Here is a 26,711-nt window from a genome sequence, read left to right as displayed (position 1 = left end):
TCATTTTGGTTTGCCTTCTGAAAGTTCCCTGCCTTTTTGGCCTTCGGACCTTGTGCTTGGCAGCTCACTAGACTGGCTCCCACAGAGGTGCTTGTTTACATGTCCACTTCTCCAGTGTACCGTGAGGTGCTCCCACGGTGGTGGGGATCGCAAGGATGAGGTCTTTGTAGGCGCCCACCTCCTCCCACAGAACTATACATCCATCCCTAGTGCTCGTTCACTCCCAAATCCACACTGTGCCAGGCTAGGAGGCCTCACTTCTGATCTGCCCCAACATGTCTGGCCTCTTGCATCCAACAGGAGCTGGTCACCCTCTTGCAGCAGCATGGTTCCTGTTTGTAGTTGCTTTGTGAAGCTCTTGGTGCTCTGCAATATGATGCAGCCAATAAAAATTGATCCCTTGGAAGAATTAATTTCCCTCTGAAGCACTAGACCACTTTTACAGCTGAAGCCCCCTCTTTGACCTGTAACACAGTATGTCCTTTACAGATGAAAAAACAGAACAAAAAGAAGTTCAAAATCTGAAACGATAGCTTGGCTTCCACCGCCAATTTTGCAAAAGGAGTGTAACTAAAGCTGCAAGCTAAGGGAAAAGAATCACGGCTCAGAATGGAAACCTGTGACACTGATATGCCTGCAAAGAGAAGCACATGGAGGGCAGGGAGGAGGAGGGAAAGATGAGCAGAGAGCAAGCCACTCATTAAACTGGCTACACCACATCATTTTCTTGAGGCTCCAGAGCTACAAGAGAGGATGTGCAGACTCTCTTCTCTTCTTGAAGATCCAGACTTTGACTCTCTTGTTTCCAGTAGGTTTTACCATTGGCTCCTAACTGCACTGCTCCACTGGCCACCAGCTGCAGGGCGATGGGAAAAGCCCGACACTCGGCTTCTTTAACCCTTTCTGACAGTGTCTCCTCGGTGTCGTCCACCTTCACAGATACTGGCTCCTGGTGGATCACTGCTTTTGGACTAGATTCCTCCTAAAATGTGGATATTGGGAGTCTTTTAGAAGAGGCTGGTGAACTGTCTCAGGAAGTTTATGGATGGGCAGAGAAAGTCTCATGAAAGATCTAGGCAAGCACGTGTAGTTTTGTGCAGGAGTCTTAAAGTACATCTGGAGAGGCTTGCCACCTCCATTATGGGGACCTACATTACATCAGGGCATATAGCGGGAAGGGAGACATGGGCTAGAAGATTCAGAGTGTAGTTTGCTGAGAGCAGGAGAAACTGAAAACCCATAATATGAAGGAAGAAGATGGGACCTCAAGAAACTACAAATGCAATGTAACCCCCAGATCTTCCTGGTTTTACTGGTAACAATCCCAAGATTTCCATACATTCCTGTTACCTCTTCCTGTTTCTGCCTTCAGAAAGAAAAGAAAAAAGCAAATTCCTTTTCATAACTTACTCAATGTTAGGCAAGAGGACATTTACCAGGACAAAATGAATGGTGCAGCCTGTGACTTTGAATCCACTTTGCAGGGCTTGCTGATGGGCATTTCCATCCTTGATTGGTGGGAAAAGTGATGGGGAGGCATTCAAAATTTTCCCTAGGCATCAGTGAGGGAAGAGAAAAAAAGAAAAAAACATCAATTTGAACTGAATTTCCTTTAAAAATAAAAGTGAGATGTGCTTGTCTATTCAAAACAACAGCATTGAGCGCCACTCAGGAGTTTAAATGGTCTCAACTGCAGTCAGAATGTAACAGGGCATGTTCAGATTCAGGTTAAAAAGCAAAACACACATGGTGTTATGATCTCTAAGGAAATCCGAGGAAGCACTGCTCTCATCTGAGGAAACACTGCTCTTCCAGGAACACAGGTGATGGTGTGCAGGCTTTGGCAGTAGCCAGGCAAGTATGTTTCAGTTAAGGCCAAGGACCTCATTTGCTTTTGCGTCTGTGGATGGACAGACGGAGTGGTAAGTCTCTCCCCTCCCAGGTGACCAGCCCTCATGCTGCAGATGAGGGGCTTGGAAGCGGAGGATGTCAGACTGCAGCTTCATGCAGAGCCACCACACAGATGGAAGTGATTTTCATAGGAAACATCATTCCCAAAGGAACCTGTCCAAGTGCAATCTGCATAGTGAGTGAGTAACTTCTGAGCAAGGCCTCAGGAGCTAGCACTTGGTGCCCTGTGCCAGCAGGAAGGAGGAGTGTGTGTTCCAGGCTCCACTGGCCTGGAATGCATCTAAAGAAACCTCTGCCCCACAGCAGAGTCACACTCACTCAGGGGTCTGTAACAGCTGTATTTCCAGCACACAGTACAGAGTAGTGCTATGCGGTGCAGCCCTCAGGGCAGCACAGGAGGGAGATGAACTGAGAAATCAGTCTCTCTCCCATTTTTTTTCTGAGTGAGAACTGCAGGGAGTAAGTTCAGCACAACTCCCCAGCACAGCTCCTTGACAAATGACGCAGTTGTTACACTACCTGTCCCCTACTGCAGACAGAACCAAACTCCTGCCTGCTTCGCAGGCATTTCTCCTTCCCAAAAGGAAAGCACACAGACCAACTTCGTGACCCTGATTTTGCCCCTCTGTTACTCCTTATGCCAGCACAAGGCATTTCTCTGACAATACACAGTCAGAATCCCAGCACAGTCCCACTGGCTGGAACGAATGAAGGCATAGGGCAGCCCCACTGATTTACGTGCAAACCTCAGTGTCAGCAAGGCTGACAGAGATTTAACCAAAAGACGAAGAACTGACTGTGTAATTCTGGTGAGACCAAGCATCCATATTTTAATTTCTCTTCTACATGTATAATTTCTTACCTTTCCATTTTCTGAGAAAAGGACTGGACAAAATTCTCATAAATCCTGAAAGACATATTAGTTCAACAGCGAATTCTTCAAGAACTCGGTCAATCGTGCTGTCAAATTCAGAGCGACTCCCATATAACTTATGATCAATCACCTAAAATATTAAAACACATCAAAAGCCGTATCAAGGAAATAACTTCATGTGAATGAGAGCAGCTACTTGGGCAACAAAGAGAAAGCAAACCGTATTCGTTCCAGGACAATCAAGGATTTAAGAAGCTATAAGTTGGTACATTATTCAGGACGTTTGTGTTTTTTCACATTCATATAAACATTCCTGGGAACACCCCAATCACTTGCTAGCTAACACTAGCTGTATCACACAGGATGCTTTCTAGGACGTGTAGAAAATCTGCACAAAAAGAAGCCAACTGTGAAAAGAGAAACAGGTGGGTAATGAGGTGTAGGGTGAAATAAGGGGGAACACATTGGAAGATACTGACGTCTTACTCCAGAACATCTAGCCAAAGACTAAAGTAAAAATAGTAATGAGTCATTGACAACATCACCACCAGTTAGTCTGTAGTGTCTTACTGAAAACCATGAACTTATCTAAAAAGACAACAAATTGGCCAGACATTCTGTGTAAGGGGAGGAGGAGTCAGGAACTTTTTTATTTCTACTCCACCTATCAGCCTCAGCTCCCAAGGTAAGTATTGATTCCTGACTCTGTTCACGAGGACATTAAAATAAGGAGCTAACAAAGCTATCATGCTCTTGCCTATGAAAATGTGAATGAATAACCTAACTTTTTTTCTAGAGATGAGTCTTTATACCTCCGGTAAAAAAGTAATGTGAATCCAACTCAGCTGTTGAGGAAGCTTGCTGAAAACTTTATAATGCATAGAGCCTCTAAGTATTTATTTCCATCTGTGCATAGCTCTATGAACATGATAACTGCTCACAATCATTTTATGTTAGACGGAGATGTTCCTGCTGGGCTGCATTTGAAATCCCGAGTTGGTGAAAGTTTTCAGAAGCCATGTTCTATACTTTGACAGCTACGGTGACATGATGGTAGGGCATTTCTATATTTTTTTAATATGAAACAAACCAGTGAAAGTTTCTGTAACACACTGCTATTCTACTGACCACAGGCAGGAGAAAAGACTTGTATGGTACCACCGAAAGTGACTGAGCACAACATGAAACAAAGGTCTTTCTAAAAAGGGATGAGCCAAGGAGACAAAATTCTTATATGTTTTGCAGACCCTGAAGTCTTACTGATTTCACTTAAAACTTGAAGCTGCATGGGCTACAGTCTCAGACCAAATTATCAAAGCACTTGCAGTTTTAGTCCCTTCCTAACTCTGGACTGTAGCACTCGCTAAAGAGTGAAAGACTCACAGCCTCCACTGAGCACTGTCCATACAGCTTTCAGCTCTGCCTCTACTCATAACTTTGACAGCTTTGTGCTACATCCACTTATCCATGGTAAAAGTTTTAAACAAAAGTGAAACATAAATGCTTACCAAGCATTTCATAAAAACCTACGGATTCAGTAGCTGTGAGTTGGTGATAAAAAGCAAAGGAAATGTGTGTCTTTACCCTGGTAGGAATTCCAGCCCGGGCTGCATTTCGTAGTTCTTCCACACCAGACTTGTTGGAGATGACAAGGACAACTTGAGCACAACTGCCTGGCTCTTTTGCATAACTGATGAGCGCAGCAAGGTTTGTGCCTCAAACGAAGAGAGAGCAAACATTCATGAAATAATAGGTGAGCAGCTATGTCACTGAGAATTGGCTCTCAGTCACGTTTATCTAAAGAAAAATCTTGTTTTCAACAACCGCACAAATAGAAGAGGACTAAAGGAAATTGTGCACTAATAAAGCTCATTTGTTAAGAAGTACAATACAACTTCTTGACTTCCAGTCAAAATGCAGCCTTGGTTTTAGAAGGCTCCATAGACTCTACTGAAAAAAAGGCAAGGTGGATGCACTTGTATCAGGGCTGAATTCAGCCTCTCCTTTGTGAGGACATTTCTCTGTGTGATGACAAATGAAAGCTCACCTGTTCCAGAGACGAGAACAGCTACTTTAACTTTGTTCTTTCTGGGTTGGTGTTGACTCTCACCAACAGTGTTATTCAGCAGATGCTGGGGGCTGCTCAGCTGCAGAGCTTCTAGAAGATTCTCGACTTCGATGCGAGAACCTCCTCCATATATGTGAGGAAAATGTTAAAACACCTTAGAATTTACTTTTTCCATCCAAATTTACTTTGTATAGTTTATTAATCATAAGTTTCAATTATCAGCAATGAATTTATGCTAGCACTAACTGAACTACAAAAATGTGTGCTAGTTGAACAAACCATCTCACACGAGTCATGCTGATCTCTTTTGTGTTACTTACTTGCAGAATTGTTTACAAAGGCCTAGGTATGGCATGGTCTTTTCAAGGATTATCCCCCATCTTTTACACCTGTCTTCGTCTTTCTCTCGTGTTGCAAAATTACACTAAAAACTATGTTGACAGAACTGAGGTTGCATTTTGGCTGCCCAAACTGCTCCCCAAGCTGTTTGTTTCCCAGAGGGATTTTGGCTTATACCTTGCTGTATGTCAATCAGTGGACATACCAGAATGAAGACTTAACCATCACATATGACTATACACAGCTGTGGCCTATTCTCAATCTTTACACAGGATCCATGTGAGTAGGGGAGGGGTTGAAAAGGAGGTGGGATGATTACCATGATTGTGGTAAAATATAATCAATTAATGTTTGAGTCCTTATGGACAGTCATGAGAGGGATTTACTCAAGTCTCAAGCAGGTACCTAGCTTAGACATTATTCAAGTAGTGCCACTCTGAAAACAAGACATTCACTTCTCACTGTATTTAATAATGAAATCTAGATATGAGGGTGTCAAGTAGCCTCCAGCCTAGTGAAATGATAGGCAACAGATGTGAACTACACAAACTTTGCAATAGGGAGTCTCCTCAGTGCCTACTGTAGAAGATTTTAGAAAATTTAGGACTGTAAGACAGTTAGAAATTAATATAGAGTGGGTTAAGGTTATTAATGGCAACAGAGCTGCTCAACAGGCCATGAACAGTGTCCTCAGCCTGCCTCCCTGTATAGCCCCAATTCAGGACCTGTTTAAAACCCAATCAAGCTAATCGGTAGAGACAGATCAAACAAAAGATGAAAAATCAGCAAGATACAGGTGCATAGCTGGGGAGTGAATAAAATATGTAGAACTTACAAAGATGAATGTGAAATGCAACAACCAGAGAGTTTTTTTCAGAATTGTGTAGGTACGAGACCTAAAGTAAAGGGGATGAGAAGATGACTGACCCAAGATAGACTTCAAAACCCACAGGATGATGATCAGATGGAACAAAAGAATTGATGAGATAAGATAATGATGAATGATAACAACATGGGAACCGAGATCAACTGGAAAATTACAAAGACTTTGGACTGGGATAATGGGTGGTAAAAAGGTATATAAGAATGAGAAATTTTTGGAAGGTTGCCATTCACTGTGGTGGTGGCCCAACTCTGAGTTGTTAATAAAGCAAACCTAGAGAAACCCATGACTGAAAACTCTTTAACACCTACACAACTGAGGACAACTGGTGCCTTGCAGGAGATGCTCAGCACTTCACAGAATCACACTCTAAAACAACTTACCCTGTATCAACTTTAAAATGAAATAGCACATCCTTAAGTGAAAACCCCTCTGAAGTGAGACAGATGAATCTGCTACACTTTGAATCAAACCATACTCTCTTTAATTTTTGTGAGTGTCTTCATTTCCCATTAGGACACCTGCTAACCTGTGTGACAAGGGGCAACAATCTTCCCAATCAGCCAAGCTTCCTCATGTCTCTGTATGTCCTTGAGAACATGCTGAGCCAGGTCCTTCTGCACAACCAAGACTGCACCAATTCCACAATTAAATGTCTGAGCCATCTCCTCCGCAGAGAGGTTTCCCTCTTTGCAAAGCCAGCAGAATATTTCAGGAATCTTCCAACTGAGAGCATCTGAAAATGATTGAAATTTGTATATGGTCAGCACAAATGTTTGCTACCCATCTTTTATTACATACAATAACAGTGGTATATTACAAGACCTGATACAGACTAATTCTTGTGATTCTAAGAATACTGTCCAAGGAGGAAACTGACCCAACTTCCAGTTAGCTTTATAGGTGCTGCTTAGCTAGAGGTTTCTAGCCATAATGTGTGGGAGCCAAGTCTTCTCTAGGCCTTCTAATGAGAACATGTATGAAATGATGGCGAATTAAAATGTATTCATCCCTCATCAGCCAGAAGGAGGAAGCTACAGGTGACTTACACCTCTTCTGTAAGAGATGAAGGAAGCATGGGACAAAACATCTTCTGGCTTTTTTGGACTACTTAAGCAGAGCCTGGTTTTCTGTTTTAAAGAATCAATAATAAAAGTGTATACTTAGTTATATTGATGGGCAGACTGGAACAGGGCTGAGTGTTCTACACATGGATGGGAACCATGGATGGGCTTTCACAGTGATCCTGCTTACACAGGCATGGCCTTGGGTTGCCTGTGGAAAGCTTGATAGTGCAGACTTGCCATCTCAACTTCACTTTAGAAAACTAACAAACCCTTGGGCTTGTTATGTTGTCTGTGGTTCCAGGCACTGGCAAGCAAGCTAGGCACCACCTTAGTAAGCTGGGTTTATTGCTTTCCTTTCTAATTTCATTCTAGAGAAATACAGACAGACATACAGACACCTTCCTTCCCACCTCATCATCCCCACAATATTTTTGGACTCACATGAATATGGTTTTCTTTAGTATTTTGAACTTTTGAACACTGCCCAATTTCAGCTTCAACAGAAGAAGTTCTGCCTTGCTTACAGATGTCAAATGCTAATCTGTTGTGGGGAAGCTACCACCTACCACAAAACTGCATTAAATGTGTGTGTGCATGCGCACATGTGCACATGTACTGTGGAGCAAATAATGCAAATTAATTCTCTCAACAAGCTTCACTGTTTGGTCAAAATGTTTAGTATGGAGAGGTGTCCTGCAGAACACACAATCTTAAATACCTTTTGTCCTAGAGATGAGCTGCCTTCAAACTCTCCTTAAATTTGCCTATCCAAAGAGACAGTGGTGCTCATCAGCTGATGCTTACTTGAAATAGAAATGCTTTTGGTAGGCTCTTTGGAAAAGCACTGACTTCAGGTCATTTAGTCTCCAACTATGTAGACACATAACATTTTTTAGTATCTCTACAACTGAAGCTGAAAAGTCAATTCCCTGCTGTATATAAATTTTGTCAAACAGAAACAGTCATCTTTGATATTTACCTAGGACAGCACTGACGTGTTCTGGCAGGATTCTGGAGATGCCTTCCAGCAACCCCTCCTCAGCAATGAAGGCAAAAGCCTTCACATGCCCTGAGCGAAGGACAGGCAGCAAAGATGGACTGTACATTTTTGCTGGGGTCAGCAACGTATCTCCTGCAAACAGAAGTGTCAATTCAATCAATTTGTTTAAAAGATCGTTAGGTGTTTAGTGGGAATGCTTCTCTGAACAGGTTCCCTTCTGCTCTTTGTGGCAGACAACCTTGGAAAGCAGCAAAAAGTGCTGGCCCACTCTTCCAAAACTGTGGACACAAGCCCACATACCTACCCCAAAGACTGAAGTAAACAACCCTTGGCAGCACCTAGTTATGAAAATGTCTGAACACAATTCACTTGCAGGTTTGCTTTTGAGAAGAAAGATAATGTACCTAGAGTCTTGTCACCACAACTGCCAGGCGCTGGTGAGGAGTAGTGTAAGGAGGACATTAAGAGAATCTTCCTTATGATGCTAAAGCCACGGCCATGAATCCCGGAAGAGGCCAGTCCAATAAGCACATCCTCCTCATCAGCTCTCTGCAGCCTCAAAAGCATCTGCCCTCGCTCCACTGCGCCAACCACAAAGCCAGCCAGGTCATACTCTCCACAAGAATACATGCCAGTCACCTCAGTCATCTCCCCACCTAAGTGGGGAGAAAAAGCAGTCAGCACTAGCTCTAAGTATGTTTTATTGTTAACTTTAAATCTATAACATTTCCTAAAATAAGCAACATATCCAGGATAGCTGTAGAGACATGCAGCCTAAGAAGCGCATTCAGATATATTTTTAAAATTCTTCTTGGTTTCTTACCTCACCTCAAGGTTTCAACAAAACAAAGCTTCATGAAGTTACTGAAAGAAGAAACTTTTTTTTTTTCATGCTACTTATCTGGCACCTCCTTCCTATGACTGAGTATCAGAGAGGGAATGAAAACCTATTAACACTTCAAGAATGTGAGGCATTCAGTTTTACTCTCCTTTGTACGAGCATAAATAAGCAAGAATTAGGATGCAAATGCATGAATAGTAAAAATTATCCCTCTGTGCTGACCCATTTTACAGATAAGGAAGTTTAAGCCCAAATGCTTGACTGTTTTTCCACCAAACAGAAATCAACAGGTCTAATGCCACATACTGCCTCTGCCTACAAAGTCTATTTCACTAGTAACCATTTCAACATCAGAATCTTCAAATCTCAAAGGAGAGGAGTGTTCATACCCAGGAAAGCGCATCCTGCATTTCTGCAAGCTTCAGTTATTCCTTCTTTGATTGTTTCAGTCACTTCAACATCAAGTTTGCCACAGGTAAAATAACTGAGGAAGAAGAGAGGGTCTGCTCCTTGAGCCAGGATGTCATTGACACATATGGCAACCAGGTCCTGACCTATGGTGTCATGTCTTTTACATACTTGTGCAATCTGCAAAACATGGTCAGAACCAGCAGTGGTGACAAGAAATACGCAAAACTCAGACATTAATCAGTCAAAAAATCAGAAATCTTCTTTTCCCTGAAAAGAATCAATATACAACATAGAGGCAGAAGATAACCTGGTGCATCATCCAGTTTAAATCAAGAAAACCAGCCCATTTTCTTACAGAGAAAAGAAAAATCTATTTTGTTTTTTGAAACATTAATTCAAATTCTAGCTCCAGCTACCCAGAAATTGTCATTTTGGGTTGGTTTTTTTGTTTGCTTTTTGGAATATTATGTCAAATCCAGAATAAGAGGTGTCTAAAAGCAATCACACATTCCCAGGATATTCAACCTGTAGAACATCCTACCAATTTCCAAAAAGAAGAACAGATTGCTCCAACATTACTGTGTGTTCTGCTTTACTTTTGTCTACTAATTTCACTGGGCTGTGCAGTGAAACAATTTATTAGATAGTTTTCTTCTTCTTCCCTCTACAGGGAAATGAGATTCTTCATTCCCACCCTCCCCAAGAAGTCTTTTGATCTCAGCTATCTCATGTCACAGACAAGAATGTGGGCCTGGTCTGTAGGCTCCCTTGAAAGACAGGTCTTTCACAAAACAATAATATATCCCTCAGGAAGGCTGCTGTTTGTTTTTTTTAAAAAAGTTAAAGGTGTTTACATCCTACAAGTAATGAAACCTGATTCAGACATCATGGCTTCTATAAAGTGGTGACATTTACACTACTTTATTACAAGCAGGTGTTGCTACACTGTCAGGGATACAGCAGAGCAGTTCCACTTGTGCCAACTGCTGATGTAGATGCACAGGACCAGCTCACACGGTGCAATTCATCTCTGTCACTTACCATTTCAGGGTCTGAAATAGGACAAAGACTGCATATATATGGATAAATTTTCAAGGAAACTACCTTTTACTGACACAGGTCTATCAGTGTAGTTATACCAGGGCAGAAAAACTCAGTACAGAAAGATGGGCAAGGGAAAAATGCAGATAAATACTAATCACTAGCTTCAAAATGGTAACAGATCGGCACCTAAACAAACTCTGTGTTGGATTACAAGCCTGATTTCTTTCACTGGCTGGTGGATTTAGAAGTACTATGGAAACCAGTCATCCCGTGTCCTTTGTTGCATTGTAACATCTCCCTCCCACTGATCTAGTAACAATTCGTATAGGCATTGGCCAACTTTTCTTGGCCAAAGAAGAGTCTTGGGAACAGTCTGTGTAAACACAGTTGGGAATGTCTCTCTGCCAAGCAGTTGGAACAAAGACTCACAAGAGCCAGCACCAATCACTTTTTCATGCTCAGGGGTGTCCAAGGATGTAAGCCTGCAAAAGACCTTCTGAATTATTATGTTCAGTCTCCTGCTGTTGCAGGAAGCCACACCATATCATGCTGTTACTAAAGGTATAAATAGCAACTTGAAACAAGTGGCTGTGCTTGACCAGTGAAAGGCAGCTTCAGACCTCCACTCCTCTGATGACTGAAAGCCTTCTGATTCAATATATAACTATATTCCTGGCTCAACTTATCCTGTGTGTTCTTGTATAATTAGCATTCTTTATTTGCTTCTCTTCCCCATTAATGTTTATCCCCTCCATCCTTCTTTTCCCCAGTGCCCTAAGAGAGCTAATCATGCTACCTCTCTGCATACAATTTATTAAGCTATGTCTGACAGTTATCATTTCAACACTCCCCTGTACTCCTCTGAACTGATCTTTTTTGAAGTCAATGGACCCTCTATTTTATAGCAAAAGTTCTGGTTCTTAGTTCCTTAAGTGCTCCGCTATATTTTTTAGTTTATTATCATTTCATCACAAAATATCCAGAGCCTCCATATTCTTAATAACATATGCACAGGCCTTGCTCAAATGATCATCTACAAAGTTCAAATGACCATTGCAGTGGACTTGAGATATATTTATAATGCTCAGAAGAGTGCAGATAGTGCCATTGGTTGTGGCACTTAAAAAAGTATTGGGAGATAACATAAGCTTTACCACAGTCAAGTTTCAAGTTACCTGCAGTTTAGGTCCAAGGCCTTTAGTTTGAGATACCAAGATAGGATCATCATAACCAGATGCTTTCAAGTCAAAGAAGCCAGCAAAGCCTCCTACTTCTGAATGACTGCCTGCCAAGTACAAATATGTCAAGGATCATTTTTAAGGGAAATAAAAAGACCCAACACACTCACCAGGGCAAGCACTGTAAATTACAATTTCTTGGAGAAGACAGCACTGTGTCCACTGACAGAAACATGCAGAGCTTTATGAAGCATGGACCCCAAAGTCACATATTTGATGGTGTTGTAAATAGATCTTTATTATTCTGTATTTGTGACCCATGGATTGTGTATAGCAAAGGTTAAGCATTTTACCAAACTGTTAACAGCTCACCTTTTTTATTTTATGTAGCTACTTTTTTCTAAGGGGAAAAAAATCAACCAGAAATTTTCCTCAGTAGATCACTGCTAAGACTAAAAGACATAGTCTGAAGAGCAAATAACAATTTTGGTGATTGTAAGATACACCCTAATAAAATAACTGTTTGGATGTTGCACTCATATATACAGCTGGTAGGATCACTTCTGTCCAGTGATGTACGAAACCATTCCATTAATCCAGGAGTTAATTCTGTTCACTAGACTAACCTTGAAAAAGTGCAATCATCTCCATGGTAAGCCAACTATTTTTTAATTAAGCAAAAGAGGAGTGATGAGAAAGAAATTAGCTTTCTTTCTTCATGGTGATCCCAGCCCAGCTTCTCAAGCTTAGTTTCAATGCCAAGAATGCATTGCTCACCTCCTGGGAAAAAAAAAAGTTCTGTTCCATTCAATATACTGAGGAAATCAAAAGATTCTTCCCAGTCTTACCTGATCTGGTACCACTTACAATTGATGTTTCCAGCTGATGAAACAAAACATCACTGGTTAAAGTTTCCACATATCTCTCCTTGTATATTAGACTCCTGCAGAGAGTAAAGGACATGCTAGCACTGGTAGTGACATTTTCTGCATAGACCATCATTTATCACACAAATGAGAACAATAGATATAAAACTTTGGACTAGCATCTATTTCTGCTAGTGCCTTTGCTTACATACAGAGACTGTTTGAGAAGACGTATACCCCGATGGCCAATGTCCTTCCTGTAAGTGGCACCCTTGAAACGTATGACTGCTACACCCCTGTTGGCTTCTCCCAATGCTTTCATCAGGTCCTCCTTAACAGCAGTAATGGAGAGGACTCTGCCACCACTTGTCACCACTCTGCCATCCTTCAGTGTTGTGCCAGCATGGAACACCTGCAGTCCTAACTCTTTGGCTTGCAGCAGACCTACAAAAGCAAAAGGAATTCTCTGAGTATTTTAAATCACATACTATGTTGGCAAAGCAGTGAAGATTGAAGCCCTTTCTTCAGTTAAGGGAAAACAACCATAAAGCTTCCCACCTTACCTTTCTTCTGAAAAACAGCATTACCAGTGAAGGGTATCCCACTCCACTGGCCTTAAGACTCCCTTCTAAGATGTCCAGTAAGGACACAGATGACACAGGAACAGAAATAAGGGATCCAGGAGCCACAACAGGACATACAACTACCCTGTGCCAAGGCAAAGCTGTGCTGTATATTGTAATTGTGAATAATTTGTGCAGGACTTTCCTGTATAAAAATCACGATTCATAGCAGTTTACTGCCTGGGTTCTCCCTGACATTAAACCATTAACACTAATGTTACCTCAGCACTACCCTAGCTATTCTGCTGTGCCCATTCCACACAATTCGCTACCACACTTGGAATCAATGCTCTACAAACACTTGCAGGTGGCTGCCCAATAGCTAAAACATATGACATATTTTGTTCTTTTCATTTGTCTCCATGTATTTTCCTGTTAGAGGAAAGCAAAATTGTTCAGGGTTTTTTTAGATTCGTATTCTGAGGAGAGGATAAGGGAAGAGGAGGAACTGCTGCCATCACCTGGAAAAGCAAAACAAAACACAGTTTTCCCCTTCCTATTAGCTAGATTGATTTTATAAACAAGTAAAAAGGACCTTTGTACTTGCTGAACGTACAGTGTGTTCCATTGCCACAGCACTGCCCTGACAAGGTCAAAGCTGAGCCTGAGCTGGCCTTGCTGCAATGGAAACCTAACTCCTTCCCATCACGTTTTAAGGAATACTCCAGTTAAAATGTTTGTTAAGCCATTAAAATGTAGGAATCAATGTGAAAAATAGGAAAAAAATAATAAAACCCACACAAGTCCAGAGGTTGGAGTATAATAATAAAAGAATGAATTGAATTTCACTGGGGTTTTTGTGATTAACAAGCAGGGGTGTCATACCACCCCATTCCTAAAGATATGAATATCTACTTGAAAAAAGTTAAGTTCCTGAGTCTGACTAGTGAAAGGTAGCTCACTAGCAGAAGGATTTATTCAGTTATGTAGTTTGGATTTTTACAGTTACAGAAATGCAGATTTCCCCAGAATATCACTGACAAAATAAATACAGTGAGGGAACTGCAAGAGGAGGGTGGGTGAGGAGAACAGGACAGCAGAAATCTTGACAAGGGAAAAAGCAATATAACATGACCTTCTCCCTGTGTCATGTAGGGTAACTGGAGTTCTGACAAAAATAAGGTGGCCTTGATACAAGATCAGTTGTCTGGGTTGCTTTACACAAGGCATAGTGTTGGACTGGCAAGGCAGTAGCTGAGGGGAAAGGAAATAGTTCTGCAACAGCTCCCTCTGTTTTTAAACATTTTAAAAATCTTAATGAGATATTAAACCACAATAATTTTAACACAGAAAATGAATATTGATCTAAAGCCCACATGCCCACCTTTTCCAAAACCCCTTCAAGCCCTATGAAGAAGAGGTCCTTATTAGTATTACACAGCAATGACCCTGGCTGGCTGACACAAGGGAAGGAACCACACTGATGGCGGAGGTATGCACTGCTCCTATTTTAAAGGCTGTAGGTCCTCAAGTCTCACCCTTATCACCTGGTCAGGCATTAGATAAGATAATGCAACCTCCTGGCAAGGGAGCAAAGCTAGGAAAAAGCAGTCACGTGCTGACAACATCACGGTCCATGTTTCCAGCACAGTTTGTAGAAGTACTCCAGGTGGACACACCAGAGTTGTTCCAGGAGTATGTAATTCCCCATCATCATCTTATCTCAGCAACCAGCTACAGCCAGAGCTTTATAGAATGATGTAACTTTAAACATTTAGCCCCTGTGCTACTTTGGACAGGCATACACTTTAGTTAAAAGATCTTTCTGAGCAGCTATCCCTTCCACAAGGACCAGGACTGACAGATGAATAGGACCCTCTGATAGAGTGTGAGGGCTGGGATGGAGGACAGCTGTACACATCTCTGGGAGAAGAGGTAAATGCAAACCTACTGAAGTACTATGCTGAAATTAAATAGTAAACAACCTCCTGCAGTTACCTGTTACCTCCATGCCTTTGTCATAGTCTCCGGGGTATCCTGGACTTGCCATGACCACACACACAGCTGTACTATTTTCTGACCAGGCTGGCATGAAGCTGCAGAGTTTGCCATCAATTGTTGCTTGAATCACTTCATAAAAATCATTTTTAAGCAGTGGCAGAATTACCTGCAGAAAATTTTTGTAGTGATAGAAGTTAATTTTTATTTTGCTGACTTGCTGAAATTCAACTTGGGGAAAATTCAATTAATAGAATAAAATCTGTACCTGCCAAACTGAAAATACTGTATTTCCCTATACCAGTAGATTTGGAAACTATAGGTGAGCATTAATTTGCAGCATCTTTTTGCAACAGTCATAAATTTACAAGTGAGATTATGTAGAAGGAACATGAATTGAGGCCCCTCCCATTCTGCTTCTATCCAGAAAAATAAAATCTGAGGAACAGTTCTTTAATTTAAAGTCTTTAACCAATAATTCACAGAAGCTGACTAGACAAAATTTTAAGTTACCTCATACATTGTCTAAGACATTCACATTCAGATCTGCACGTTCAGGGGAAGGAAGACATAAATCCAAATATAGCATGCAAATTTCCCTAGAGGTAAGCCAGAACAGTCAGATGTAAAAGAATGAAGCATATTTAAGTTTCCGTATCTTTCACTCACCTGGCACTGAGGGTCACCAAACTGACATTTAAAGTTTAAAATTTTCACACCATCTTTGGTAAGCATTAAACCTGTTTGCAGCACACCTGAACAGAAAGAACACAGCCAAGCAAATTAATTTAAAGGTTTATTTTTCAAGAACTCCTTTAAATGCAACACAGTATTTTGGAATGTGGGACGCATTTCTACAAATCATAAGGAATTAGGAGCAAGGATTCTGCAAGCACTTATATGCAAGTCATAATAATTCCACAATAACCAACAAAGTGGCAAGCAGCAACCTGAGGAATATTGCATCACATTTTAGACAAAATACAATAGAAAGCAACCCCTCTGCATCAGAAAATTGAGTTCTGTTTCCTGCTACAGCTCTCTAAATGCAGGCATTCAGAGATCAGAAGGAACTGACAGGATGAAAAAAACAGTTCTCATAAAACCCCATTCAGTATGCAGACCTTGCAATTTTCTTACCATTAAGAGCACTATTGTTATGTATAAATATAGATGTATAACTCTGTATTTCAGGCAAAAATACCAAACCAAAATTCACTACTGCTACTAACAAACAAAAACTTATTGAAGTTGGTATTGGGTAATTTCTACTGCAATTCACATATACAGATATGGTGATCTAAAGCAGGCCTTTCATTGTATGATCAGAAAACCAATCCCCAGAGAATAACAAGTGTTAAATTTTAAAACCCACAAAGCATCAGCTCCTCCATCATCATCATGAAAATGTTCAACACCCACTACATTCTTACTGCAGATTTGGGCATTGTAAAAATGTTACCAAATAGCAGAGAATACATCGCAGACTGGAACCCAACTTTTTACATGTATGTGATCTCGACAGCCTTCAGTACCAAAAGCAGCCATTGGCATTAAGTGACAGCTGTGAGCATCACCTTCCTTTTCAAAAACAGCCTTAAGACAAAAATCTTAAGAAAACTTATGTTGCTGTATATAGGAGCGAACACTACAATTGAACTTAAGTATATATTATACCCTGAACTACAAACTACCCTGTTCGCAACTTTTAATAAAAAATATTTAATAAAAATACAGTATGTTTTATGAAGAAAAGACAAAAGTTCTTCTCTCCAAAGCAGGAGCTATAAACCAAACCAGCGAGGCTTAATACTGCATGAAAAATTAACAACTTTTTTTTTTTTAAAAACAAATATTTGGAATTCAAAAGCAATCTTTAACAATGAAACTAACCTTGATATGACTTTAACTTGTTTTTCAGTTGAATACTTACTTACCTACATATGCTGTTCCTTCTTGCCGCATACTGTCAACAACATGTTGAAGGACAGCATCGTTGATTTTCTCTAGAAGAACTTCTGGAACCTGACGATCAACATCAAACTGATTGAGACAGTGATGACATTTGCTGGACTAGCTCATAGGACCTGGAAGGACTGGGGTAAGTAAATGCCTCAGCTATGTTTTCTGCTCTCCCACCCCCAACCACTGTACTCCTTCCTTTAGGGTGCTGCTGCCTTAAGGGCAGATACACTGATCCTTTGCATCCCAAGACTTTTTGTTTGGTTCTTTCTTTAGAAGGCCATTTTTAAGGAGGTTTGAGACACTGGCAATCTGGGCTGTACACAGCAAGATTGTTTCTGTACTTATAAAAAAAACACACTAATAATGTACTTGAGCAGCATATTTAGAACAATGCAGTCAGCTTTAAGAATCAACAACAACAAATCCAAGGTTATATTCAAGACACAAAGACTCCAGGCATGCGGGGAATTTTGCAGGGACATTTCAAGTGATGCTAATAGGAGCAGAGAAACACCAAGTTTAGGAATAATGGAAAAGGTAAAAGAGAGACCATTCTTCAGAACACTGGCTCATTAAAACCTAAAGAATGACTACTAAAGTTTGAGCCCTGCATTGTGCTTACACAAGCAAAGCATCAATCAATTCCAGAAGAAATCTGGCCTATGTGATAAAAAACACGATTGGGCCCTAAAGGAGATATATTAACCACAGATGTGATCAGCCTTATTGCAGGCTGAGGAGGAGGACTGCTGTACCTGAGGAACTGGGCAATAGGCTCCCATCCCTCCAGTGTTTGGACCCTGGTCACCATCCAATAATCGTTTGTGGGCCTGGGCTGGGGGCATTGAGGCAACAGTGACACCATCCGTGAAGCATAAACACTGTTAAGAGATGCACACAACACAGAAACAGTGACAATGTCCTGTCCTAGGGGAAGTTAACACTGCTGGTCACAGGCTGAGGCTCAGTTCTGCCAGTAGAATTTAGGAATCAAAGATAAAAAGCAACAGGATCCACTTATTCTGCTGCAAGCCCACTGATCTGAAGGATACATTGAGCTTACTTTCTCAATTTTAAATAATCAAGAGAAATGGTGGCCCTCATAACAATTCCTTTCTGATGAATTAGATCTTGACCTATCAGTCACATGGACATATGCTTACCTGAAGGCATGTGAATAGTCTTCATTGACTTGACAGAATTACTTATATGTTTGAAGTTAAATCTGTGTGTTTGCAGATATGGGGCCTGTATGAGTGTGAGGTATTCTCAGTGCAGGACAAACCTGCACAAAAAACTTGTTTTCAGTTTTCATGTGGCATAGAATATGCATGCTTAAGTTTTATCCTGCCACTGAGTAGTAATCCATGGTAAGGAAAGTGCTAAAATAGGCACTAAACTTTAGCACAAAATTATTGATGTAACAACAATTTCCAAGACAAAGTCCATACAAACATGGTTTAGGTCACCTTAGGAAAAAAAAGGTCATTTTCCACCTAAATTGATCACCACAATTGCAATTTTATGGCTAATGTAGAAGAAAATTCTACTGACAACATATATTGATTAGAATGACATAAAATTGCTTAGATTGCATATTTATTTATGTAAGTGCAAATAAAACAAAAAAAACCTATTTGAAACAATAAACTTGTGTTTATGCATAGAGCATAGCAATAACACTGAAGAATAAAAGTACATAACCACATACAGAAAGTTCTTCCCCTTGAAGAAGTTCTTCAATAACAACCATCTCTCCAAACATTCTGTCCTGTACAAAAAAAAATTCCTCAGTTAGAAAATATGACTTCTACTGGCTAAATTCTCTCTTTATTTTCTTTTAACTGAAACAACAACGTATATGAAAAGTACCAGCTTGCTTGAATTCTGGTATGTTGAGCAAAGCCAATAGAATCTCATTTGGACATAAGGAAGAGACATTGAAATATAACTTATCAGACCCCAGGAGCCAACAAAAAATGAAAAAGTTGGAGGGGCTGGGAAATGGGACTCAGTGCTGGAACAAGAGTTCAGTCACAAACTCTACAAAGCCTGCTCACTGGCCACTATCTGGAGCAAACATGAGGAATTTGAGAATTATACCCAGAGAAACTCCTTGGTCAAATGGGCAAGTTTCTCCTGAAAATACTTGCTTCCTGTGGCTGAATTTACAAACTCACAGGCTACAGAACATCAAGAACTGGATTCCCACTGATTAATTAAAGATTTATCCACCTGCATAATCTCTTGGACAGCTCTGCAGGCTTCCTCTTTGCTGGCTGCAATAGTCACTTCTTTCCTAGCAGCAGGGCCCCTTGCCCGTACAACTCGTGCAGGAAAGTCTGTGCTTTAAATGAAAGCAAAAGTGAGATTCAGGCATCCCTACTGCATCCAGTGAAATTATAATTTTTAAGCTGTACGCCTCTCATATCCTTCCTTTTTTTCTAAATGGTTGAAGAATAACACATCAGAAAAACACATTCCTTGCTAGCCCATCCTGTCATGGAGGTGAATGGGCATTTGCAGCCCTCAGCACAGGACTGTGAACCAGAAATCCATTAATTCTGTTGTTGGTTCTGACACCAACTCAATGTATATCCTTGGACAAGTCACTGAACTTTAATACCATGCAGTTTTTTCCTCTTTTCCCCGAGTTGTGTTACTATTTTATTCCTGTCATAGGCTTGGAAAGATGAACTCATTGATGAACACCAGATTACAATAAATAATGCTATAAACCACTATGGAAGTTCTGTTTAGGGTTGTAAGGTTAAGGCTAAGTTAGGTCTTGCACATAAAAGATATGTTAGAACTAGTGTATTAACACTGTATCCCCAGAATTGCTCCACTTACTCTTAAACACAAATTAAATCTAGAATCAAAAAAAAAAAAAGAACAAAACAGTGTAACATCAACATAATTTTAACTACACTTTATCCATTCACCTCTCTCCAGCTTGTGGACCGTCAAATAAAAATGTTCCTTTTGAAGCACTGATTCTACACACTACTAGCCTGTTTTCTGAAACAACATCTCATTCCTCCTTTCCACATTATGATTTATATTAGGATAAATCTCAACCCTAGATTTATACAAGCAGCCAAAGTAGGCTCACACAAAGGTCCCTTTTTCCACATCGCAGTGTGCTGACCTGAGATACATTTTTCCTTCTTGAGTCTTATGCGTGCTTACAGACATACAAGTTGTTGGCCTGTTTCTCTACATGGCAGTATTACAGACTAAATGCTGTTACAGAGCAAAGTCAGTGAAAAGGTTGTTTTTATTTAAAAAAAAAAAGTTCCACTAGATTATACCACATGTAGCATGTGACAGCAAAGACAAGAAGTCCGTGAAACCAACAGACAGCCACAGACCAGTGTAGCTGAACACAGCAGCTGCTGTGAGACTGGACCAAAATAGCCACAGCAGTAAGTTACTCTCCTAAAGGATCCCCAATTAATTCAGAGGCATTACCACTCAAAGCAATTGCAGAGATATGCAGTTACAATTCTCTCTCCATGTAAGAGAGAAGCTGTGTAGCCTTGAAGAAATAAGAGTACCCTCCTTAAGTTATGAGTATTTGAGCAGTACCTCCCAAATCACTCTACAGACAGCATTTTGCTGATATCTGCCTGTGTAGAAATGATTCTTACCCTTACAGAAATATTTGTTGAAATATTTTTCTGTCACACTTTTTTTGTCTTTTAAATGCCTAACTAGCATCCTGCAGAAGCTGATCAAAGGGAAGAGCTGTGATCTGTGAACAGAAAAATCAACCTGTTTAAGTTCCCTGCACCTTCACCATCTGTCTCTAATTAGTAAACGAATTCATTCAGTAGCTACTTGAGAAGAACAATAGTTGAAAAGTTACCAAGTTCTAGGTAACTATCGTGGGCCAAACACACAGAGGAGTTTCCAGTATCAAAATATTTACCTGATAATAAACCTACAAGCTTCCTGGGGATTGTTGAAGGCTTTCCACCTTGCTGTTGGGATCCCATGTCGATCCAGAAAGGCTTTGGCAAAACTGGTGTTGGATGCTAGCTGGGCTGCTTTTGCAGATGGTCCAAAACACCTAACTCCTGCTGCTCTCAGGTCATCAACAATCCCTAATTATCAAAGATAACAAAAGAACCAAGTTGTCTCTTTGGAAATATCAAGTCATTTTGACAAAAGGAAAATGACATAACCATTCCGGCACTCTGTTACACTTTTCCTTGTCTCAAAAAGCATATCTAATGACCTGTTTCATCATTTAGTTTTAAGGGGTCTTCAGCTCTTTACATTACTAAGCACTGTCACAGTTAGTACCCCATGACTACTGTTAGGACTGTCTGGTACTTCTGTTCACTATTTAAGACATGGAGAACTTACTGTACCACATTACAATAAATGCACATGATGGTCTGGGTATGGTTGCATACAGCAAGAATGTTAGGGCTATTGCAAGAAAATTCTTTATAGAAAGGAAAGCAGAGCAGAAGACACAGGTGTACTTATAACCATTACTGATTCTTGATCCTGCATGATTTCCTCTGCTGATTTCTACCATACAAAAAGCAGCATACAGCTATGAAGCCAAATATTTTCAGTGACTACAATTTACATTTACAAGATAATCCAAATTTTCTTGCTCTTCAGTTTAATTAAGTCAGCGTGTGTCCTAAGAGCCAAAAGAGGTAATTTTAAAGCAGAATTCAAGGTGCTGGTTAATTTATTTCAGCCTTACCAGCTGCCAAAAGAGCTTCTTGTCCAACTAACACAAGTCCAATGTTATGATCTTTGCAGAACTGGGTAACAATAGTGTGATTACTCACTAACACAGCTGAAAAGAAAAAGGAAATATATTAAGTTACCACTGTAAAGCCTAAATAAGAGGTGGGACATGAGAATGTCATTGTTCCATCTCCCTAGTAAGTATGATTAAAATAATGAAACAGCCCATGAAGGGCACAGTAAAACAAACAATATAATAGTAAGAGTCCAGAAGGAACAGTGAGCATTTCCAATTTGCACTACTGTTTTTTATACATGTCTGCTAACTTCTTAAATGTATTTTATTTTATATATGTAATCAGTATAAACTTTTTAAAGCTGCCTGTCATAACAGAATAAAAACTTTAAAAAATAAAACTGTAAGTTCACAAAGAAACTCAGATTCAACACCTGAGCAAAGATTTACTCTGTGCCAGTACATGACGTAGCTAAATTTAGCTGAGCAGCCTGGGCAGACACCAGTGAAGTTTCTATCCAGAAGTTAATAACTTTGAGCCTTCTATTCCTCTGTTAAGTTTCACTGAAATTGGTCAGTGAATTCAAGCATAACAGTGGGAGGAAGGAGATGAGGTGTAGAAATACACAGTCTCATATAAGCCTCACTATCTTAACAAGCTAGACTAAAAATAGATACAGTATGATATTTTACTAGGCAGTTCTAAAAATCAGAAACAAAACATACAGAAAAAATAAATATGTGCCTTAAATAATTTGTGGTACCAGTAAAAGAAAAGAGTAATTGTTATCTCCTACCAATTCAGCGCAGATGTGGTCAGTTTTGTTTCTGTTCCAAAACCCGTATTACTGATTGCTTGGCACAATAATTTATTCTTCCCCCCTTTTTACCTGAATTTGAAATTTTTCCATCATCAGCTGTTCCTGCATTTCCTGGAGCAACAAATACATGTTTTACATGTGGAGACTGGGCCAACTTCCAGGCAAGCGCATGCTCTCTCCCTCCACTGCCAATCACAAGCACCCGATCAGCCATTAACCTGTGCAAACCAAGAATCATCGTATATAGTACTACCCATTTATTTCACAAACCCATGTAAAAATAAGCAAATATATATAAATTATATATCTCACTTATAATTGGTAAGTAATATCAATCCAGTCTGTATTAGAAAGGTATCTGTAAGACATCTGAATAAAGTGAATGTACCAGTAGTGTCACTGGATGGATGCATCATTCACACTTGGTTTAAATAGTGACAACAGTGAAATCACTGACAATTTTTTCCACTTGTTTCAGCATAGTCAAGACTTCCTCTCTTAAGTATCCAGGATGAAATAATCTTGTCATGACTAGGTCTCATCAAGTCCTTTGCACAACTACACAGGACAGGACCAAAAGTTTCATACAAATGCTCTAGGTGAATTACCAGATAAATATATTTCAAACTGAATATTGTGGTCAATCTAGGAGCTTTTATGAATGTAAACATCCTCAGTAATAAATGGTAAAGACAGTTTTCAGAACAGATTTTATACTTTGACAATTACTAAGAGGGCAACTTCAGCAGAACAGCATGCTCAATAAAAGAACAACTGTTAATTTCACTAGCACACTGACATTTAAAACAATTTCTCAATAATATTTCTAGGCAAATTAGTTTTGATTTATTTCAGAAATATTATCATACTCAATGTAGGTCACATCTGCAAACTTAATTTTTCCATATGTGCTGAATGTGGACAAATGTCAGAAAGAAAAAACACCCCAGAACATGACCTTTAAGAAGATGCTAATGGCATAATCCAGTCCTTACCGAGAAAATAGATAATAAATTAAAGATACCATAAACCACCAGCTTTGCAAGCAACATGTCAGCAGTCTTTTCCCAAGAAATCATAGCCATTGGTTTGAGTTCATTACATAGCTTCCAAAGGCAAACAGAAGCTAAATGGTGACAATGAGATACAATATTTCAGAAAAGATGTTCATAGAACTGTGATAAATCAATAATCACGTTTAAAGTTCCCAAGGCAGTATTAAGACGTCCTAACCTTGTATCAACAAAATAAAATTTAACTATATTTTCATAATTATTAAATTGTCCAAGTACAATGTAAGTACTTCAATGTAAGTAGCCTGTCCCTGAGGACTACAGACCATTGTGGATTATGCAAGAGACTAATTTTAAGTTTTCGGTATTGTGCTCTAGGCGTATAAACACAGAGCATATGTTTAATGCTCTATCAATCACCAAACAGATTTCCTTGCAAAAGACTTTTCTAAGTCTTTATACTGTGTATGTCAAACTTTGTCTTCCCTTTTGTCACTACTTGACAAATAATTCTGGAATCACTAGGAAGTTGCTGTGAACTTAAAAGTAAAGGGTTACAACCGCTCTATCTCTAACAAAGACATCAACATGCTCTCTACAAAGCTTCATTAGGCACTACAGTCCAACTGTTATTAATAAAAAGCAAAGTGTTTTTAAAAGCAAAATTATTTTTTCCTTAAATGTAATTTCACAATTGACTGAGGTTTTCTCAGGCAGAATAAATTAAAGTTCCTGACTGGGAAGAGAGTGAAACCAAGCAGTGCCTCCTACCCTGTGGAAAAAATGCACATTTCCATTCCAGGTCATAGTGAGGACACTAAAGACATTTTTTGCAAAACAATTAAAAAGTGTGGTGGATAAAAAGCTGGTAAGACAGTTGGTCCTAGAGGAAAGGCTGTAGAGAGGGACATCTCACTTGAATCATCTTCTCTTACCGTGTCAGACCGCGCTGTTTGTCCACACAAAAGGCTGAGGAGTCTTTCAGACAGATTCGAGTTCTTCCTTCACCTCCTGCTTCAGAGCCAAATGATTTCTGATCTCCTAAAGCCAAGGATAAGGGTGAGAGGGTGAAAGAAGCAGACAGACCTGCATGCTGTCCTGCCCCCTTTTATCCTCCTATCTAATGGGAGGATCCCCAGCAGTCTCCCCTTAATGCCACCCGCCTTAAAAACAGGCCTTCCCACAGGCTTCAGCAGCGTGGACCACTTTCCTCTCTTTCCATTTTTCCTTAGCTCACAACAAAAACAACTCCTCCCCACCAGTCCTAGGAAAAGAAAAAAAAAGCAGCTATGATGTGGTATCAAAAAGCTGAGATCATTGCCCAGTTCCCATGTTAAGAGCAATTTTATATCCTCTGACAAATAAAGAATCGCAAAAGCTACTTGTAGAAATAAAACAGCTTTCATGGTCTACAGCTAAAGAGAAACACTCCAGTTAAAACCTGCACACATAACTCCCACAGATCTATTCTTTGTAATGGAACATATCCTTAGATGTATATATAAAGGTTATTTTAATATCTAGCACACACTGGAATTGTGTTCCCCTTAATTACTACCCTTTTTACCTTTTGGGGACATTTAATACAAGCAGTGCCAGAGATACAATGTATATAAGTGTTATTTTATTCTCCACTGGTTCCTACACCACCCTCTTCACCAGCCTAATCCTTTCATGATAGTATCTGAAATCCTTTGGTTAATGTTTTGCAAGCTTGCAATGCTGGCACTCCTTACTGAAAACAAAATTAATGTATCCCAACATAGCACTGAACAGTATCTTTGTGTCTTAAAAGTCAGGCAATGCGAAATAAAAAAAACACAGTAACAGAAACACAAGCCATCCCTTTTACACCACTAAAACAATTTTTAAAGGAAATCTACAAAGTTTGTTTAAAACTGCTATGGAATTAATGGCTTGTGTACTGTTGAACAGATGTACTAGAACCTCTCAGTTTAAGGAGATATGCCTGATACAATAGCCTTAAGCATCACTTACCGAGTATATGTAGATTTCCTTCCTTAGATTTGCAAACTCACAGTTCTACATTTTCTACCCGTGACTGAACAGCAAACCACCACAAGGAAAAAATAATCCTATTTCTTATAGGATGATAAAATTTCTCTCTCTTTTGCAACAGTTTTTGGATTTTTTTCTTCTAGCCTGGAGACTGTGACAATTTAAGTCAGAAACAGAACTCGTGCAGCCCTGAAACGTCTCTCTGCTACATGACTGGCCAGAAGTAGATAATTTAAACTTGCATTCATTCCAGCGGGTCAATTTGTATTGCAATTATTTGACCAAATTGTTTTCTTAGGTGATGAAGTGAATATGCACAAAGACAACAGACTCAGAAACTTCCAATATCAAAATCTGACTTTTACAGAAAGCAAATTTGAAATTAAAAACATATAGAAAACCATTGCCTAATGAATAGAAGAGAAAGCCTCTCTGAAACAATGTATTTTAGTGTTGTTTATTCACCGAGATAGCATACTGGCAAAGCTGCAGCAGGATGAGCCGTCACGAGTACGTAGCAGAGGCTGTAAAACAAAGCAAATTTCTCTATGTGGTTGTTGCTTCCTTTCAGATGTCAATGCCACCTTTTCACTGGCTGGATACGCAGCATGCTCAACCATACCCCATCAACTACCATTAACAAAAACCACAAGGGGTTGGTTGGTTGGGGTTTTTTTAATAACAGATGCTGGTGTTCAGAGAGGAACCAAATTATTATTTGTCTTCCGTCCGTTGGGCCTTTAGTTCATCCACCTGAGTCTTCCTTTCCACGCTAAGGATGAGAACTGTTTCTTGGCTTGGGGTTTCTTTAGCTGAAGCTGCCATTCCCCGACAGCTAGCCGATGCCATGCCGGAGGCTGTAGGAAAACCCACCAAGCAACGCAGCAGAGGCCAGGCGCTCCAGGTCACTGCAGGTCTGGCACAGCCTTTTTGGGGGAGCCCGACGAACGCCGGCTTACCCTGCCGCTAGCGCTGCTGCTCAGAGACACTCACAGCATTTTGAAAGCGGTGCTATGGGCAAGGATGACAAGGCTGTGAAAGACCAAGCCTTTGTCAGGGTACGCGCTGCAGGGGAAGCTGTTTCACAAGCCCACGAAGAGGCAGGGGGACTTGTCACC

At 40.1% G+C, this 26,711-nt stretch overlaps 1 protein-coding gene across 1 annotated transcript; it reads right to left on the bottom strand.

Annotated features, from left to right (window-relative positions):
- Positions 1-115: 115 nt before the first annotated feature.
- LOC126053197 (trifunctional purine biosynthetic protein adenosine-3-like) lies at positions 116-26,655 on the bottom strand. Its single transcript, XM_049835061.1, has 23 exons — positions 26,072-26,655; positions 24,510-24,615; positions 22,631-22,779; positions 21,738-21,833; positions 20,943-21,117; positions 19,244-19,355; positions 18,720-18,779; positions 17,764-17,889; positions 16,981-17,068; positions 15,713-15,798; positions 15,044-15,212; positions 12,695-12,926; positions 12,465-12,559; positions 11,614-11,723; positions 9,373-9,571; positions 8,547-8,798; positions 8,122-8,274; positions 6,605-6,811; positions 4,833-4,976; positions 4,370-4,500; positions 2,774-2,915; positions 1,437-1,552; positions 116-982 (listed from the first exon to the last, which is right to left on the bottom strand). Exons 1-23 carry the CDS (start codon positions 26,211-26,213, stop codon positions 710-712), a joined length of 3,363 nt encoding a protein of 1,120 aa, XP_049691018.1. The 5' UTR covers positions 26,214-26,655; the 3' UTR covers positions 116-709.
- Between the last annotated feature and the right edge of the window lie 56 nt (positions 26,656-26,711).

The sequence above is a fragment of the Accipiter gentilis genome, chromosome 32, assembly GCF_929443795.1.
Source record: "Accipiter gentilis chromosome 32, bAccGen1.1, whole genome shotgun sequence".
Classification (NCBI taxonomy): Eukaryota; Metazoa; Chordata; class Aves; order Accipitriformes; family Accipitridae; genus Astur; species Astur gentilis.
This window is presented reverse-complemented; position numbering and strand designations above follow the sequence as displayed.

Bases quoted from the DNA above. Each gene is read 5' to 3' on its own strand.
- LOC126053197 (XM_049835061.1), bottom strand. From the start codon at position 26,213: ATGGTTGAGCATGCTGCGTATCCAGCCAGTGAAAAGGTGGCATTGACA. The intron at 19,356-20,942 runs GTAAATATTTTG...TTTCATTTAAAG, and splicing joins GCTTGTAGGTTTATTATCAG to CACAGACTTTCCTGCACGAG. The intron at 15,213-15,712 runs GTGAGTGAAAGA...AATTTTCTGCAG, and splicing joins TTGGTGACCCTCAGTGCCAG to GTAATTCTGCCACTGCTTAA.